The sequence below is a fragment of the Salarias fasciatus genome, assembly GCF_902148845.1.
Source record: "Salarias fasciatus chromosome 7 unlocalized genomic scaffold, fSalaFa1.1 super_scaffold_4, whole genome shotgun sequence".
Classification (NCBI taxonomy): domain Eukaryota; kingdom Metazoa; phylum Chordata; class Actinopteri; order Blenniiformes; family Blenniidae; genus Salarias; species Salarias fasciatus.
The window spans coordinates 20,307,062-20,325,598 of record NW_021941229.1 but is presented as its reverse complement, the minus strand read 5'-3'; the positions used below and the strand labels follow the sequence as shown (position 1 = coordinate 20,325,598).

Sequence of the window (18,537 nt, the reverse complement as noted above, 5' to 3'; positions counted from 1 at the left end):
CAGTTACAGTGAAAGGGTTTTATCGTCAGATTCAGGAGGCGTTTATGTGGTTTTACAGAGGGTTTTGGCTCGTTGTTCTGCTCTCTGTCCTGCAGCAGGCAGCTGTAGAAAAAGACCAACAAACACCTTTGACTCTACCGACTCAGCACAGACTGACAAATTGCGGCGCATTTAGCAGCTAAACAGCTCGATGTGTCCCTGAGGAGCAGGGAGAGGCTGAAAGGCGGCACCACAGAGCCAATATTGAACTTACATTTGCCAGATGGTCACTGACTGTGTGTGATTGTTAGCTTACAGGTTCTACACACACACATGAAAGTTGACATGCGAGTGTTGTGTTTGCGGCTACATTTTTTTTTCCTGGCATGAGAAGCGCTGCTTTTTCAACACTTTTACATACTGTAATTGGCACAAATCGTGTCACCTTAAGTGGATTTGAGAAATAAGCTCTTAAAACACCTGAGATCGGTTATTTATCATCCTTTAGTGTGCTTCAGTGTTCAGGATTGATGTGATTGAAGCAAACTGGATTGATGCAGCATGAAGCAGAAGGTCTGACTGAGATGAATGAACAGGGTCTCAGCTGTCCAACGCTGGCTGTTCTGTTAACATTTAACCTTTTCGAACATCAGAGTTTTATTTTGATGCTTTTACAGAAGCAAAAATATGTTTTTCTTCCCCCAGGAGGCACCACAGAAAGCAATTATAACTTGAACAATAGAAAAGTGCTGAAAAGATCAAGTACATGAAACGAAATTCACACAACTTACATTTTAAGAATAGAATTATGGCACAAGCACATCTTCTGCTTGACTTTAAAAACCCAGACTGAACCCAGCCTGATGTCAACAGGTCCGTAAAAATGCTGTTGATATCAGAGCTACTGCCTTTATTATGACCATTGGGACATACAGTGGTGTGAAAAAGAGTTTATCTCCTTCTTGATGCCCTTTGGGATCAATAAAGTTTTCTGAATCTGAATCTGAATCTGATTTCTTAATTTTTTGTACGTTTGTCCCACCTACATGGTTCAGATCGTCAAACAAATGTAAATATAAGACAAAACAACACAAGTAAACATAACATGCAGTTTTGAAAATGAAGGTAAGTGAAGGTAAACTGTTTTTTAATGAGTTCTGCTCACAACACTTGTCAATACACCTCCAAGGAGACTCAAAGTCATGTTCCAAATATCACCAGATGCTCTCATGCAGTTGTTTCTCTTTTTCTGGATGACAACAATGAAGACTGCCGCCTCATTCCTTTTTGGCCTGGAGCTCCTTCACAGTCCTCTGGCATGGGCCTCAGTCTTCAGTTCGCCCCACAGATTTTCAATATGCAGACCAATTAATATTGTTGGCTGAGCAGGATGTCGTTCTTCTGCAGGGGTGATGTATGTCTTGAGTTGTTGTTCAAGGACGAAGCGAGGTTCAATCCCCCATCTTCCCCTGTCCATATGTGAGAGTGTCCTTGATTGTGACACTGAGCCCCGGCGGAGAGCGATGGGTGAACGTGACTGACAGTGTAGAGTCTTGTGGGGTCTGCTGGAGAAAAGCGCCATTAGAGTGGGTCGTCCTCCAATCCCTATGGCGGTGGTTAGATTTCCTTCCTTGTCTTGACCATATGTCGGCGTTCCTTGGAAAGACATTGAACCCCAAATTTCTCCCAGTGGAGGCCTGGCAGCAGCTGCCGTCAGTGATTGTGACCGACAACGCAGAGCGCTTTGAAAAATAAGTGAAGTTCTTTTACATTGACAGTATTTCCAGTTCAGTCACACACATGCATACTTTTTAGTTTGCACTAAAGTGTGTTGCTGTGTCTTGCAGGAGTTCGACCCGGAGGAGTTTTACCACCTCCTGGAGGCCGCCGAGGGACACGCTAAAGAGGGTCAGGGCATCAAAACGGACATCCCGCGTTATATCATCAGCCAGCTGGGACTCACACGAGATCCTCTGGAAGGTACACAAAGGACTCGCTTCTCTATCACCGTTACAAAACACAAGTTTCATTGTGAGCCGCGGCTCAGAAGTTCAACAGAAAACACTGTGTTGAGGACGTGCTAATTAAGTGGTGAATTAATCTGTTGATCAGACTTCATAATTAAAACCGATGTGAAGAATAAAATATTCTGGGTATTTTCTAAAGAGAGCATTTGAATCAAGCAAAATTGGAAGACAAAAAAACTCTGAAGTATTCATAATAATAATTACACACTTTATTTATAAAGCACTTTTCAAAAGGATGAAGGCAAATGAACCCTGATGTGCAAAAAAATAAGATATATCTGATGAAATGTTTGTCATGTTTGAAAGTAGTTACACATCAAAGTAATTAAATCAAAAATATATTCAATTTAAAGCCCATACTGAGATAAAAATTTACAGATAAAGCTACAAAATGTGTGATTTCTTTCTGGGATTGTTTTAGTAGCCTAGATTGGTCTGATTATGTTTTGCATGTTTTCAATGTCTCTTTTTATATTGTTTTATTGGCTATAAACCTAAAGGGAACAGTAAAGCCAGCTTTGAAAGTTTGAAAATAATTAAGTGGCAAAAAAACAATGAAATAAAAACAACTTTAGTAGTTCCTCAACTTTTCCAGCGTCTAATTTATTCTTTCTTATTGTAATGATTTTCTTTGCGACTCCCGCATTTCCAATTAGAAGGGAGAGGCGCTGTAAATCTGATCAAACGAGAACAACGGCTGCGTGGAGGCTGTAAAGGAATGAAAGAATTGAGTTGCGCTGGAAACCAAAAGACAAAGCCAACTCTTGAGTAATGTCCTGTACCGAACAGACCGTCGTTCTAATGACCCGCCGTCTCTCCAGATTCGCTAACCAACAACATTCATTATGACTAATTAGAAAGGAATGGCCTCCCCACAGACAGACTCGCACACACAGGCCCGGCCTCATCAGCCCATCTCCCCCGCTCATTTCCCCCGGGGGTCTCCCCCGTGTTCCGTTTGCTCGAAGCCTCGCGCGCTCCCCGAGCAGTCCTACAAGGAAGGACAGATGTTAAACAGCGCTGGAAATGTGTTTACAAGCTCTCCGGGGACGACACAAACGGCACACATGGACTTTGGCGTGGCTGTGCACACACACACACACACGCACAGGAGGAACAGAAGAAAAAAAAACCCTATAAAAGATGCAAGGTGGTTTTTAATGAGCGCTCGTTCTGGAGTGGTGGTTTTTCTAAATGAGTGTTAGAAATGTTGTTTGTGTGGCCAGATTTGATTTCCGCCCAATTTATTCTCAATTCAGGTTATCTCAAGAGTCAGCACCTTCAGCCTAATAAGTGAATTAAAAAACAGCAGGTTTGCTGTTCGCGTGGTTTTAAAAAGGTCCTTTGTTTCACAACTTACGCTGCAAATCATGTTTATAATGGATGGAGCCTCATTTTGCACTGCTTCATTCAGGTAAATCAGACAGTTCAGGCTTAAACATGAGCACAGTAGTGTTATGCACGCCTAGCAAAAGCAATGAATATTTGCTGGATTTTTGTAACAGTGCACAAAATTAGCAGAAAAACTTTGAAGTTACCTTTTTGCAGTGGCTCTTGGTTAACGCTCGCGCTGCATGAAATTATAATACATCAACAACACCTTCTTTGTAATGCATCTGCTGAACGTTTGCTGCTTTGTGAATTGATTGTTTGCTCTCTCCGTAGAAATCGCTCAGCTCACCAGCTGCGACAGCGGCATCGCAGAAACCCCCGAAACAGACGACTCTGTAAGTGCCCCGAGATTGATCACCGTATTGATCGAATAAATCTTCACCACAGGCGGTGCGGTGAAATACACGACTTTGATCTCTTTCATTTGTTTTTTTGTTTTTTTTTAATGTGTGTGTGTGTTCGTGTCTTTCTTCTCGCTCGTAGTCTCAGAGCCTCAGCACAGCTCTGCGGTCCCGGCGGAAACCATGCGAATTGGACTTCGAGATGACAAAACTCATCAGTAATGGCGCCTATGGGTACGGCGGTGTCATTTTTTATTGGATGATTTCATCTGTAAACAGCAGATGTTCTTACAGCGGCAATCATATGTGAATCCACAAAGACGTGCCCGTCTCTCCTCACTTTGAAGTGACAGAACTCATCCGATCATCGCCGATCGTGTTTTCCTCTGGAGAAGAACCAGTTTCTCTGTGTAATTCCCCCTCCAGATGACCATGAACATTTGTCCCGCAGGGCTGTTTATCTGGTGCGGCACAAGGAGACGAAGCAGCGGTTCGCCATGAAGAAGATCAACAAGCAGAATCTGATGCTGAGGAACCAGATCCAGCAGGCCTTCGTGGAGCGAGACATCCTCACCTTTGCCGAAAACCCCTTCGTGGTGTCCATGTACTGCTCCTTCGAGACGCGGCGGCACCTCTGCATGGTGATGGAGTACGTAGAAGGTCGGTGGCTGAAGAGTTACTCACAAAACCAATACTTGATCACAGCTTCAGTTACTTCTTCAAACAGTTGTGAAGTTCCTTTACTTATATACATTGGTTACAACTTATTACAAGTTATATACTTGTCCATCAAAGTCCATCAATTAATAAATTGTATTTTGATGTCATTTTCCCAATTAAGTTCTGCTGTCAGTCTGAATGCTGGTGTGTAAATGTGAACCGCAGGAGGAGACTGTGCCACGCTCTTGAAGAACATGGGTCCGCTGCCTGTGGACATGGCCCGGATGTACTTCGCCGAGACCGTGCTGGCTCTGGAGTATCTCCACAACTACGGCATCGTCCACAGGGACCTCAAGCCGGACAAGTGAGACCTCATGAGTGTTAAAGTAGCTACAGTGAATGTTTTTACTTTAATGATTCCTGCTCATGGTGATGAGCTCTCTGAAAGAAAATCCCGATCTGTCGTAATTCTGCACCAATCTAAATCACAAGTATTGACAAATAGCCATTTTTAATAATTCATATTTTTAAGCTATGTGTGACTTTCTTAGTGCTGGACTGTTTTGTGATGTAAAAAATGGGAGCTGATAAACTTTCTTTGATCATATTCAGGGTCACACTTTATGGCCAGTTTATGTGGAAAAAAAAAATTCAGAAATTCCAAATGGTTTGAATAGTTGGTCTTTCTGCTGAATCCAATCTGCTGTCAAGAAGCAAAGAAATGTCCTGAATAGATCTTAGCAGAAGGCAGGAGTTAGATAGGACTGCAGCTTCAATACCGCAGTGAATTTGTAAAGGAAGTTTTAAACGTCTTGACCATCTCGCTTCAAATTTTATAACTCGGTGAACTTCAGGCACTGTTCAAGTAAAGTTATTCCGCTAAACTAACCAAGACATGTAGCTGTAGCTCAGGGGAGGTCGCTGCAGTGTCACCTTTTTTTTTAAAAATTTTTTATAAAACATATGACAATAAAAATCCCTCTGAAATTATTAAAGTATTTTATTTTCTATTAAAACACAAAGACAGTGTTCAGCTACTGAAAAAAGCAGCTGAACTACATCTTTTTGTACTTTCACACTTTGGCAGTCGTGACTTGATCGTCTTTGAAGAAGTTTAAGTTGGCAAACCCGTTTTAAGAAGTTGAGTTTTTTGATTTTGATAAGATTCATCGGATGTATTGAGATCTTGGAGTAGCATTAGAGGAGACGGAGGACTCACTGAGGTGACCCCTGAGGGAACAGGAGGAGAAGATTCACATTATTGTGATGCACAGAGAGCAGTTTTCATCTGAGAAAACGACTAATAAAGCCTCTGTTTGTTATCGACTGATGTTTCGCTTGTTCTTCATGCAGTTTGCTGGTGACCTCCATGGGACACATCAAGCTGACCGACTTCGGTCTTTCCAAAGTGGGACTCATGAACATGACCACCAACCTGTACGAGGGCCACATCGAGAAAGACGCCAGAGAGTTTTCTGACAAGCAGGTAATTGCCGCTGAGCTGTAGACGTGCGTGCAGTCTGAAATGACACTCCGTCGTCCATATTGAATGTATAACGTCCTTCCTGCGCAGGTGTGTGGGACCCCGGAGTACATCGCTCCAGAGGTGATCCTCAGACAAGGCTACGGGAAGCCGGTGGACTGGTGGGCCATGGGAATCATCCTGTACGAGTTCCTCGTGGGCTGCGTGCCGTTTTTCGGCGACACCCCAGAGGAGCTGTTTGGGCAGGTCATCAGTGGTCAGTATTACGTCCCGTCTGCTACAGAAATGCACAAATTCAACAACAAGTAAATAAAATTGCAGTTGTTTTCCGTTTTTTTGTCACAAAGAAATCCTCTGCAGATGCTCCGTACTGTGTCCCGATGTCATTTAACAGGAACAGTTTGTTTAGCAGCAGCAGTACGCTAACTGAAAGCCTTCTCAGCAGAGTTCATAATCATTCATTCGGTCATTATAGAATTCATTCATTCAGATGTCATCATGTCAGTCATCCAGGCTCTTCACAGTTTTTAAAGGTGTTTCAGTGTTCTCAGCATTGATCATTTGTCATTGTGACAAGTATTCAAGGACATTGGTCGGACGGTCAAGTAGATTTTTGCAAAACTCACAGCACAGTATGCCAGGATTGGAGTAATGCATGTAGAATGAAGAACCTGAAAATCTGTCTGATGTGAGACACGGGTGTCGGAAAAATATCTACAGCTGAATTCAGAGGTCTAAAAAACTAAAATCTATTCAAAAAATACTTTCTTGAAGGAGATTGTTCCAATCATACATTCTCAATGAAATACATCAACAACTGAAATGACTTTGATGCTTATGACTCTAGAAAGACAACTTTAGTTATAATTTCCAAGTTTAAAACGCTGCCTCTTCGATATTCCCACTTAAAGATGAAAATTACGGCTTTGTTTTTTTTTTTTTTGAGTCAGTTGTATGTCACACTCGACGAGACGTACTTTCGGCTGCCGGAGGAGCTTTAGGCGAAGCTTCACAGCAGCTGGCGTTTAGATGCTGCGGAGCACGTCAGGAGAAAGTCCCAGACCTCATTCAGATATGAATTAAAGATTTGCATAGTGACCACATGGAATTAGTTGGTGTGCATGTCTCTCAGTTTATTGAAGGCTGAGATTTCCCTGAAGACTCGTACACAGAAACAGATGGCCGAAAGTGGATTTAGCCTGACTTTGGAGCACCAGTGAAGTTTTAATTCGATGATGATGTTCCTCCAGCCCTTTGTTGTCTTGTGCTGACAAGCGCGGAGCCGAAATCTTAATCTTGAAAACAGGAGCTTTTATCTTGTCACTGGATACATTACGCCGTGTGGAGTTGTCGGGTAACGGCGTTTATTTGCGCCGCTGAAATGAATGGCGCGGCACGACTGATTTGGTATGCTCTCAATCAAACTTGTACCGAGCCTCTGAGAGTGACTGTTAATTAAAGGGGCCCGAAAACACAGAATGCATGCCACAGTGGCCTCGGGCCGTGCATACATATTCATAACGCGCTACCAAATATGATTAAAATGGAGGCCAAACGGCGCACGGAGCCGGCAATCAGCATGGCGCAGACCGGCTTTGCTCCCCTTTTCACTCCTAAATCCGTGAGGCTGTGAACAAAAGCCAGCGCTCATGTCGATAGTCTCAGTCGCCTTTACCCTCCGACCTTAAAAATAGCTTCATTTGCTGATTTTGTTAGTTAAACTATGTTGGAGGAAGAGTTGGAAATTAGAGGATTAGGGAAAAAAAACCACTGGATTAGCTAAAAACAGCGGTCATGTTGAACCGAAATGTAAAATTTAACATTGATGACCAGGGTTTTAATGAGGACACGACCTGTAGATTTAAGGATTCTCGTAGTTTAATCATGCAGGCTGAACTTGAGAATCGTCTGATTAAAGTTTTGACCTTTTGAATAAACTGATCTTCCCTACCTGCATCACTGAGACACAAGACAAACCTTTCAGCCCCCACATGTGCAGCTATTAAGACGCAAACCGTTCAACACCCTTTGCTCACAGTTTTCCCTCCCTGACATATCGAGTTGCAGCTCTGTGATGTTTCGTCTGTCGCGTCGAGTCTTGCGCAACATGCATCTCATTTTCAGAAGATTTATGGTCTGCCTGCATGTTGGAGTGATTTTCAGTTTCCGTGCATTTCCAGATGAGATCAACTGGCCTGACGGCGAGGACGCCCCCCCTCCCGACGCCCAGGAGCTCATCACCTTGCTGCTGAGGCAGAATCCTCTGGAAAGGATGGGCGCAGGTACGAACACACACACACACTCACACACACAAAAAAAAAAGTGGAGCAGCCTCAACCCTGTTAGAAATACAACCGGTGCGAGCGGCCGTCATAAATTCTCATGTGCCACTTTAGCGGCGCTCATTATTCCAAGTCACCGGGGGGAGAAATTGAGGTCATCCAGCAGCGGCGCAGTTTATACTGAGGCCTGCTCACCTCTTTCCTTTGATCAATTGTAATTATTTCCTCCCTGCTTTATGAAACCGGCTCCACGCATGAGCAGACACTGTGAGAGCGTCGATCCGCAGACCGTGGAAGTGACCATGACCTGCTACAAAGGCTTTTAATCAGAGGGACGCACGCGGTTGTGTGCAGCCTGGGTGCAGCCGGACCGCCTCCTCCATCCACATCCCCTCTTCGCTGGGCCGCCATTCACAAAGTCGCCCGCTGTCCCATTAAAGGTCACAGGCAGGAAATTGTGCTGCATAATTTATGGTCGTGATATCGGTTTTGGCTTGTGGCCACACGGGGGAAAAGAGAAACGTAGCGTAAGCGTTTCTTGACCTCCTGTGTTTAAGTGAACCGTTCAATGTCGGCGTCCGGGGGATTTGTGCCCCGTGTTTCCTTCAGCTGAACTTTTTACATTCGCTGTGGGGGTGGAAGGGACGCTTTCAGACTCATCCAAAAGTGTTTTCCTTTTCCCTGCAGGTGGAGCTGCTGAAGTGAAGCAGCATCAGTTTTTCCACAACCTGGACTGGAACGGCCTGCTGAGGCAGAAGGCCGAGTTCATCCCCCAGCTGGAGTCCGAGGACGACACCAGCTACTTCGACAGTGAGTCACGCAACAGAGAAACACTCAAAACAGAGCTTCAAAAAACATGCTAAGACAGTTTGTCATTGAAAATTAGATAGGTGAAAGAACACAGAAGTACATAACAAAGACAACAGAGGGTTTTACTGATATAATAAAATAAACATGATATGTGTCTTTTGGCAGCTAATATTTACTGAGGTCATAATTTGCACTACATTCATATGTAGATGCCAGATCTGCCTCAGTTGGGATTCAAAGCCCGGCCCTCCACAGTCAAGGTCAAGACTTCACCTGCTGCTTCACTAGAATATCTGAAAATCTTTAGATATCTTGATAATTCCTCTGGTGTCAGTCACTGAGACGCTGCAGCAGGATTACTGGATTGACGTGCTGATTTTTTGTTGTGTGAGAAAAATGAAACCCCCCAAGTCATAATTTACAATTGAACACTTTGCTCATTTATTCACAACCAAAACTCGGTGTCCAGTAAACTGACGCTCAGCTTTCCAGAACTATATTTGCTGCTTTGGGGAAGTTTTTAATTGGACACACAGTCAAATGTCAGCTACTTGGGTTTCTCCGTGTCAAGGAGGGACCCTTAACGGCTGGGTCATCAGTGCTTGCTCCGATCTCTGGGATTCTTTAATATTCTCACACAGACTGCGGCGGGACCCTTTTAAATAACTCCCTCAGTTTGCACAAGTCCATGACGTTGCATAAACACATAACAAGGCCACAACCTTGACACCAAGAAACACTCACTACGACTTGCACATGCGTCCTTCCTGCATTAGCTGAGGTAATTTAGGGATAAGAAGATCAAAAAAACTGAAGCATGGAAATTTAAAGAAGTAGAAAGGCTGACAAAACCCATTAATTTTAGCTTTTCCCCACAGTTTTCCATCAAAACTAATTCAGGCTGTTATAAAATGAGCTGATGTCTGATTGTGACAAATTTTCTTAGCGGTGCATCTGCTCCAGACCCAGCAGCCATCACTGTGGTGATGCTGGTGTCTAATAACAGGATGTTGCGTTGGCTAAACTGAAAGAGAAAGAAGCATCCTTCAGATGAAGGTTGGAGTGAAAATAAATCAAAAGGATTATTTTATTGTGAATTTTGAAAATTAATCTCCTTTTGTCCCAAAACAAGTGAAATCCTCGTGAAACAGGCTAAATGAGTTTCTGGACAGGTCCTCCTGTGGTAATCTAATAATAATTTTGACCTTACATTGCGAGGCCAGTTAAATCTGAACCGTGCTTCCCTCTCAGCGCGCTCGGAGAGGTACCATCACCTGGAGACGGAGGAGGAGGACACCAACGACGAAGACTTCAACGTGGAGCTGCGGCAGTTCTCCTCCTGCTCCCACCGATTCTCAAAGGTATCCTCCTCAAATCACTTCCAGCCGAGCACATGAGCACCGTCATCACTGCCAAAGACGTTGGTGATGGAAATGAGCCGATAGCCTCGGCTCGTTCTCGTGGGAGACAAAGCCCGGGCTGTTTGGTATTTCATATGGAAATTTGTGTCTAGAAAACAAGGTTCCTCCCTCCTGTTCTCCCCCTTCTTTTGCCCACACAAGGATTTCAGCTTTGCATATATTTTCTGCTTGCAAATCAGAGTTTTTTTTTTTTTTTTTCTTCTTCCCCCCCCTTGTAATATGTGACACAATACAGTCATACAAGCTCGGAGTCGTTGTTGTACTGCATTGCAGTATGCTCCCCTCTCACATCCAAACAAAGCATTACAGTGTGTCTCAATAAGCAGCAGGACGTCTCTGTGGAAGAGCTGCACCAAACCGTTTTCTCAGCCACACCTGAGCTCGCAAGACACACAACAACAGCAGCAGCGGGAGCAGCGGCGGCGTTTCTCTCAAAGACACAATGCACGTTCGCACGCCGCCTGCACGAAATACATATTTAAAAGATGTTGTTTGTGTGGTTTTCAGGTGTACAGCAGTCTGGATTTGTCTCGTGGGCATCTGGAGGAGAAGGGAGAGACGGAGGAGAAGAAGAGCGAGAGCCCGCTGACGGTGGACTCCCTCAGCTGGACGCCCGACTTCGCTGACATGTACGCACGCCGTTTCATCGCTTATTCGATTTTAAGCCATAGTTCATCGAATCTCTGCAGCTGAAAATTATGCAGAATGAAGCAGAGATCTAATGAACAGCTCAGTGCACATTAGGCACAGATTGAGAAGACTTTTTTTTTGACAGTAACAACTTTTGGTTTGAGGCATTGCAGGCCTGTGCAGCGCTTCATTAGCTTTATTTGTATAGCACATGTCAGCAACAGGGTCAATTAATGTTTATATCAGTAAGACTGCAGCAAATGAAGGATGAGAGCAAAGAGAGCAGAAAAAAGTAGAAAATATTTTATTTTTAAGAGCATTTAAAGAGTCTTTCTGACTCTAAAATATTGAATATTGGTTTTGATGTTGCTGTTCTGTTTCAGGCCCTCTCTGTCCCACTCCACCGACACGGACAGTCTCAATCAGGGCCCTCGTCCCAGCGCGCTACCAAAGTTTGCCATCTCGGCCGAGAGCGAAGGGGACGAGACCTCGGGCCTCGGCGACCCCAGCAAGGCCTCCTTCTCCATCGGAGAGCTCCCGCAGGACGAGCCCGACGCCACGACGCCTGGCAGCACTCACAGCGGGGCCACGCTCTCCGGTATGAACCGCAGCGCCGAGACGTTTTCACACACAGCGGCTTCTTTGTCTCACTCTGGACCATTTCTTTGTGCAACGCAGGAAGTTTCTCCGAGCATCTGGACCAGCTGACGCCCAGAGGTGAGGGCGTGCAGAGTCCCGACAGCACCAGCCAATCAGTGGAGCCGACGCCTCTGCAGACGTCCTCGCTGCGGCCCGAGAGCGCTGCGGAGAAGAGCGGCCCCGTGGCCAAAGTGCCCAAGTCCGTGTCCACCGGCACCCTTTCCCTCATGATCCCCGGAGGTGAGTCGAGGAGACAACACACACACACACACACGCAGCAACGGACAGTGAAAACAGGAGCCGCTGAAGAGCCTCGGAGCGATGACGTGTCGAGAATCACAACACCAGCAGCGGACTTTGAACAAATAATGCGGCAGAGATGAAAGCGCGCCATGTGTCTGTGAAAAATTGGCCCAGTGTGACACCTGCTGTGAGATCCATTTGTACAGAGCGGCTGCACACAAATGGCCAAACACAAGCCTCTGTAGCACGGAAAAGAAGCAGGCAGGGCCGGAGCGTGAGAGGTCTCCGCTGCTGGGAGAGAAAATCCCATTAGTTTCACCCTCAGCAGGCGCAGAATGAAAGCAGGCTCAGAGGCTTTACAGCAGCACCCCGGTCCCGACTTCAGCGCCGCTCAGACACTGATTGATTTAATAAAAGAAGCTGCTCAGGTGGTGAGCTCTGCTCTCTCGTGCCTTCAGATATCTTCGGGGTCTCCCCGCTGGCGAGCCCCCTCTCTCCATACTCGCTCTCCTCGGACCCGTCCTCCAGAGACTCCTCCCCCAGCCGGGACTCCTCCCTCTGCACCTCCAACCCCCGGCAGCCCGTCGTCATCCACAGCTCCGGGAAGAAGTTCGGCTTCACGCTGAGGGCCATCCGGGTGTACGCCTGCGACAGCGACATCTACACCGTCTATCACATGGTCTGGGTAAGGAACCGCAGGATTTATTTTATATAAAATAACTTTTTCATCTTGGCTTTCCCACTGTGTCAGACTTTGATTCCCATCTCAGATATGGTAACATATAAATAAAGGTGTAATATATCGGTGTCTGTCTGGTTCCTGTTGATCAGAATGTGGAAGATGGAGGACCGGCACATAAAGCAGGGCTCAAAGCCGGAGATCTCATCACACATGTGAATGGAGAACCGGTTCACGGCCTCGTCCACACCGAGGTGGTCGAGCTCCTGGTGAAGGTAATCCCAAGCTGTTTAGCGTAATAAGGTGCTTTTTTTTCCCAACCTGCATTGTTTTTAGGACTTCAGAAAGGTCAAAGTAACTAAAATGATCCCATGCCTATTTTGTAATTAAAAAACTTTGCTTTCTTGCGGTGGCCAACGTTCTTACTTTCTCTCTTCTTTAGAGCGGCAGCAAAGTGTCCATCTCGACGACCCCCTTTGAAAACACGTCTATCAAAACAGGCCCAGCCCGGAGGAACAGCTACAGGAGCAAGATGGTCCGATGTGGCAAAAAGCCAAAGAAGGAGAAAACTCCAGAAAGGTGCAGATCTTCTGCAGCAGTCTTTTATCCAAATGACCCCTATTTGAATTTTAAAAGGAAAATTTAAGTGTCTGTGCTGGGGGGGAAAAAAAAAAAAAGTCACAATTTGGATGAGTTCATTTAATTCTATCCGGTTGACCCAAATCCTTCAGCCACAGTTGAGGTTTTTAAACAGTGAAGTGTTTAATGGGGGCCACAGGGATCAGTTCCCTCAGAGATTCTGTGGGGAATTTCTTTGGTCCTTCAGAGCAGAGGTGAGTTCATGGTGTGGACTGCAGAGCCATGATTAGTTTCACTCTTGGCCTCTAGATGGCAGACACAAGTGGGTGTCTGCGCCATAAGCCTGCAGGATTACTCATTTCATCTACAAACTGTTTTTATGATTCACTTTCGCACATTTGCTAAACTTTTCTGTCTTATTCCCTTTACAAGACCTGCTATTCATATCATTCTTTTAAGAAATAGTTATAAAACAGGGATTTTTCCTTTTTTTTTTTTTTTTTTTTTTCTTGTTTTTCAGGCGACGATCCCTCTTCAGACGTTTCGCCATGCAGCCGTCGCCCCTTCTGCACACCAGCCGCAGTTTCTCCTCCCTCAACCACTCTCTGTCATCTGGTGAGAGTCTCCCTGGCTCCCCTACCCACAGTCTGTCCCCTCGTTCCCCTACCGCCGCCTTCCGCCCCGCTCCAGACTTCACCCAGTCAGGTGGAGAGTTTTACCTAATTCCATACCAACTTGAATGTTTTTTTAGAAAGAAATTACTCCATTGACTAATATATATCTATATTGTTTTATGCTTATAAATTGCAGCTGGAAACTCGTCCCAGAGCAGCTCACCCAGCTCCAGCGCTCCAAACTCCCCCGCGGGATCAGGCCACATCCGTCCCAGCACCCTGCACGGCCTGGGCCCCAAGCTGCCCGGCCAGAGGCTCCGCCAGGGCCGCCGCAAGTCTGCCGGCAGCATCCCGCTCTCGCCTCTGGCTCGCACGCCGTCCCCCACTCCCCAGCCCACGTCTCCGCAGCGCTCGCCCTCCCCTCTCCTCAGCGGACACTCTGTCGCCATTTCCAAGGCGACCCAAGCCTTCCCGGCCAAAATACATTCCCCGCCCACGATCGTGCGACACATCGTGCGGCCCAAAAGCGCCGAGCCGCCCCGCTCGCCCCTCCTGAAGCGCGTGCAGTCCGAGGAGAAGCTGTCTCCCTCCTACACGGGAGATAAGAAGCACCTGTGTCCCAGGAAGCACAGCCTGGAAGTGACCCAGGAGGAGGTGGTGCAGGACGAGGAGGTGCGGCAGGGCGAGCGGGATTACAGCGCGCCGCAGAGCGCCGAGGAAGCTGCCTGCGAGCCGCCGGCCGTCACCCGGGTGCGACCGGTGGAGCAGGGCTGCTTGAAGAGGCCCGTCGGTCGAAAGATGGGCCGGCAGGAGTCTTTGGAGGAGCTCGACAAAGAAAAGCTGAAGTCCAAGATGGTCGCAAAGAGGCAGGACTGGTCAGAGAGGAGGGAGTCTCTGCAGAAGCAGGACGCCCTGCACGAGTGCGAGTCCCCACTCCTGTGCGGAGACGACAGGGAGGAAGGCTTCATGGGCCGAAGTCAGAATAAAGCGCAGAGCAGCCCTGAATCGGGCCCTCTGGAGGCGAAAGCTGCGAGCTCCACTCTTAAAGATGTCCTGTATAAAAAACTGAACACACGAGTCTCCGAGGGCATCGCCGAGCCGTGCGGCAGCGGCGGTGATGGCGAGGGACTGCGGTCACCGCTCTGCTCCATTCACCCGGAGTGGCAACACTGCAGGCAGAGCAAAGACGCCATGAAGCCCGACAGGCTGGACTTCAAAGCTCCCAACATCGAGTTCACCAGGAAGAGGCTGTCGTTCGAGGAGAGGGAGGACTGCATGTGCCGCCTGTCTTCGGGCCTCCACGAGAACCTCCATTTCGGCTCCACCAGGTCCAAGAGCCTCCAGCTGGACACCGCCATGTCTCACGATCACATGAAGGGCGGACTGGGCAGCGTCCACTCCAGCCCTGAAGGTCTGACTCCAAAGCTTTTCTCCGGCAGAGGCGAGAGCGCCGTGGAGAAGCTGCAGCTCATCTCCTCCGCCGAGTCTCCGCTTCGAAAGACGTCGTCCGAGTACAAACTTGAAAGTCGCCACGTCTCCTCCCTCAAACCTTTAGAGGGCACCCTGGATATCGGTCTGCTCTCTGGGCCTAGAGTCTCCAAAACGGAAACATGTTTATCGAAGATGGCGGAGAATACAAGCAGCACTGTTTCTCCGATTTGGCTGCAGAGTCCCACAGAGCGGCAGATAACCATTCCCCAGCTGAAAACCTCAGATAAGATAAAAAGCCCCCTGACTTCTTCCCTGAGCCCTGAAGCTGTTTCATCTTTAAATAGCATCATTGTCCCTAAAGAGCCGTCAAATCATGCAAACGCCGACATGAAAAGCGGAGAGAAAACACAGGACAGGCACGGTGAAACATTTAAAGCCTCCAGCAGCAAAGTGGAGGCGTCAAACTTTATCCTGAAACCAGAGAGCCGGAGCAGCATGGTGAAGGTGGGCTCGTCGCTGGCCCACGAGCACCGAGGCCCTCGCCACAGCTCCCACTTCTCCTCCTGCGGAAAAACTCCCTCCATACGGGAAGTGAGCAACGAAGATCAGGAGGACGAAGCGGAGCTGGAGGAAGCCGCAGCACAAACCACGTCGCAGAGCGCCGACAGCTGCAAGACCGTGGCGTCTGTGGCTGCAGCAAAGCTGGAGGCGGATGTAAAGACTTCCCCCGCGCTCAGAGCTCCAGCTGTCTGCAGACCGGTGCCCGTGCTCGCAAATACAAACTGTGGTTTGGAGGCAGGTCGGAGCAGTGAGAGGAGGACTGACCCAGACAGGACCTCTGTGTCTGAGGCGAACGTACCGAGCGGTTCAGCACCTGCACATGTTTCAGAGAACATTCTCTCAAAACCGCCCAACATCTGCTCCTCAAATACAGAAGTCCCCATCACAACGTCAGCGTTCGGCTCTGCACAAGACCATAAATCCGGCAGTTTGAAGTCAGAGCTTCAGGACTGCTGGAAAACATCTGGCGGTAAGAGCAGTGTGCAGCCCGACTCGACCGCCGCGAAACCCGGCGGAGGTTCAGACGGCTCCACGTCCACCAAGGAAAGCATCGCGCCTTCAAACGTGGAGCACAAGAGTGAAGTTTCTTCAGCTAAGGCGAGCGCGTCATTAAATGTAGTTACACAAGTCACACCGGGCGTGAACAAAAAGGACAACACTGTGTCTGCTGCCGCTGCAAAAGAGGACAGTGGCTCATTGTTGCAGGAGAAAGGCGTTCCTCTTTCACCAAAGACAAAGAGAGCAGGCGATGTGAGCGATTCGGAGCAGCTGTTAAAGACTTTTCCAGCTGAAAAAGCACAAGACAAACCCTCTGATTCACAATGTTGCACCTCCAAGAAAGACGGCCCCGTTTTGAGTGGGAACGCAAACACTGTGGCACCCTTAGCGAAACCAAAAAACGTAGCTCCAGCGGCTACCAGCGACAACGCTTCGAGTCCCAAAAGTAAGACGAGGTCTGACCCTCAGCCTGCGCCCTCCGGATCTGCCAAGACGGAGACAAAAACGGCTCCTCCAGTTCCCGTCAGAGGAAGTCCACATTCAAAACAGAAGGAGTCGGCGCTGCCGGCTCCAAACACTGACAACGCTAAATGCAAGGACGTCCTGCTGTCGTCCGCCGGAGTGGAGGTGAAGCAGGCAGAGTCCGTTCAGCCCTCTCACTCGCCCCCTCGCCCCGACCCGAAGCAAAGAGAAACCCAGCTCAGAAGCTCTGTAGCAATCAGCATCGCAGATTTCAGACCAAAATCTGTCCCTCCGAAAGCCGCCGCCGCCGCCGTGCCGCCGGCCCCAAAGCCCACTGTAGCGCCAACCCCCTCAGTCAAACCAAGTCTGGACGCTAAAGCTAAAGAGCCCTCCGCCAGAAACCCAGCCGCAGTCCTCAAAGACGCCCCCAAACCCAAAGACGGCGCTCCTCCTCAAGCTGCGCCTCCGCAGCTCAGGAAGGAGCCTCAGTCGCTGTCGGGCGTTGCCGATCCGCCGCCGCCGGTTCTGCCGAAACCCGCAGTCAGAAAGGAAACGCCGGCAGCCGGCGGCGGGGCCAAAACCTGCGAGCCGGCGGCCAAGACGTCCAAAGACGGAGCGCCCAAACCCGACGCCCAGCAGAAGGCCGCCGACGCCAGAGTCGCCACCACCCCCGACAAGCAGGCGTCCTCCGGCCGCAAGGAGCCGGCCGACAGGAAGAAGAAGGAGACGGTTCAAGAGGCAGCGCAGAAAAACACTAAAAGGGACTCGTCCAGGGCGTCGCCGTCGGCTCTCAGAGACGGCGCGGAAAAAGACGGAGGCAGGTCGAAGAAGGAGTCGTCGCCGCGTAGCTCCTGCAACAAGAAGTGAAGGCTGGAAACAGCGGATGTAGTCAGACGTGAGGAGTGATTCGTGCAAAACATCTTCATGCCTTCTTTATTTTCTTAGATTTAGAGGACCGGGCAAGCTGTTACACGCCGATAGAGAAGTAATCAGATTACTTTACTACGTCTCCAGGTCTGAATGTAAGCGATCGTCCGCTGGCGTATTTTTTTTTTTTTTTTTTTTTTCTTCCAAGTGAATGGAGTTTTTTTTTTTTTTTTTGTTCATGGCAGAACGCTTTGTGCAATCAGTATGTCAGGAGAGATGGGGGGGAGGGGGGAGGGAGGGGGGGACGGCCATACCGCACAGTCTGTGCCATAAATGATTTGAATTGCACTCTTTACCTGTAGACTGGCAGGACCGGACGTCCACGCCTGTTCGATGCAGTAGACCACACAAATCCTTCGCTCGGCAGTTTCCTCGTGTCGCTTCTGCTCAGTTTGATCCGATTGTTTGTTTTTTTTTTTTTTGTTTTTTTTTTAAGTTGGAGTTTCGTGCAGTGGTACACAAAAGGGAAACGCACTTCAGTCCTAAAACTTCAACAAGAGAATGCAGAAACTTCAAAAACGATCAATTAGAGAAGGGGCCTTAGAATTATGGGAAATTTGCAGCTTGCTGTTCTTAGCAAGACGTGGTGTTTGTTCACATTCCTCTTGACACGTGTACATATTTTTTTTTTTTTTTTTTTTTTTTTGATTTTTATGCAATATGGTGTAAATAAGACAACGTTGTAAAACGGGGATACATGGGCTCACATGATTGTCGTTTGTATTATATGTAAAGATTTTGCAGTGTCCTGTTTGTATGCTCGATATTAAGAGTGTCATGTTCTGCTTGTGTGGTCTAAAGTGAGCCGCTGCAGCATCTCTCATCGAAGGTCTCCTCTTTTTTTAGTGAACGGTAAAATTTCATAACGGCCATCATCGG

The 18,537-nt window shown here is 47.9% G+C and overlaps 1 protein-coding gene across 5 annotated transcripts in view; it reads left to right on the top strand.

Annotated features, from left to right (window-relative positions):
- Positions 1 to 17,621, top strand: part of mast4 (microtubule associated serine/threonine kinase family member 4) — a 105,562-nt gene extending 87,941 nt beyond the window's left edge. For all 5 annotated transcript variants that reach the window (XM_030084658.1, XM_030084657.1, XM_030084656.1 and 2 more), the window contains 18 exons: positions 1,827 to 1,959; positions 3,672 to 3,733; positions 3,882 to 3,973; positions 4,191 to 4,399; positions 4,625 to 4,763; positions 5,753 to 5,885; positions 5,973 to 6,138; positions 8,063 to 8,164; positions 8,852 to 8,974; positions 10,226 to 10,335; positions 10,903 to 11,024; positions 11,409 to 11,623; positions 11,704 to 11,904; positions 12,366 to 12,592; positions 12,739 to 12,861; positions 13,029 to 13,165; positions 13,686 to 13,870; positions 13,976 to 17,621. In XM_030084658.1, coding sequence (XP_029940518.1) covers positions 1,827 to 1,959; positions 3,672 to 3,733; positions 3,882 to 3,973; positions 4,191 to 4,399; positions 4,625 to 4,763; positions 5,753 to 5,885; positions 5,973 to 6,138; positions 8,063 to 8,164; positions 8,852 to 8,974; positions 10,226 to 10,335; positions 10,903 to 11,024; positions 11,409 to 11,623; positions 11,704 to 11,904; positions 12,366 to 12,592; positions 12,739 to 12,861; positions 13,029 to 13,165; positions 13,686 to 13,870; positions 13,976 to 17,598 — 6,102 coding nt within the window. In that variant the 3' untranslated portion in view covers positions 17,599 to 17,621. The remainder of the gene's footprint in view (positions 1 to 1,826; positions 1,960 to 3,671; positions 3,734 to 3,881; positions 3,974 to 4,190; positions 4,400 to 4,624; positions 4,764 to 5,752; positions 5,886 to 5,972; positions 6,139 to 8,062; positions 8,165 to 8,851; positions 8,975 to 10,225; positions 10,336 to 10,902; positions 11,025 to 11,408; positions 11,624 to 11,703; positions 11,905 to 12,365; positions 12,593 to 12,738; positions 12,862 to 13,028; positions 13,166 to 13,685; positions 13,871 to 13,975) is intronic.
- Positions 17,622 to 18,537: the final 916 nt, after the last annotated feature.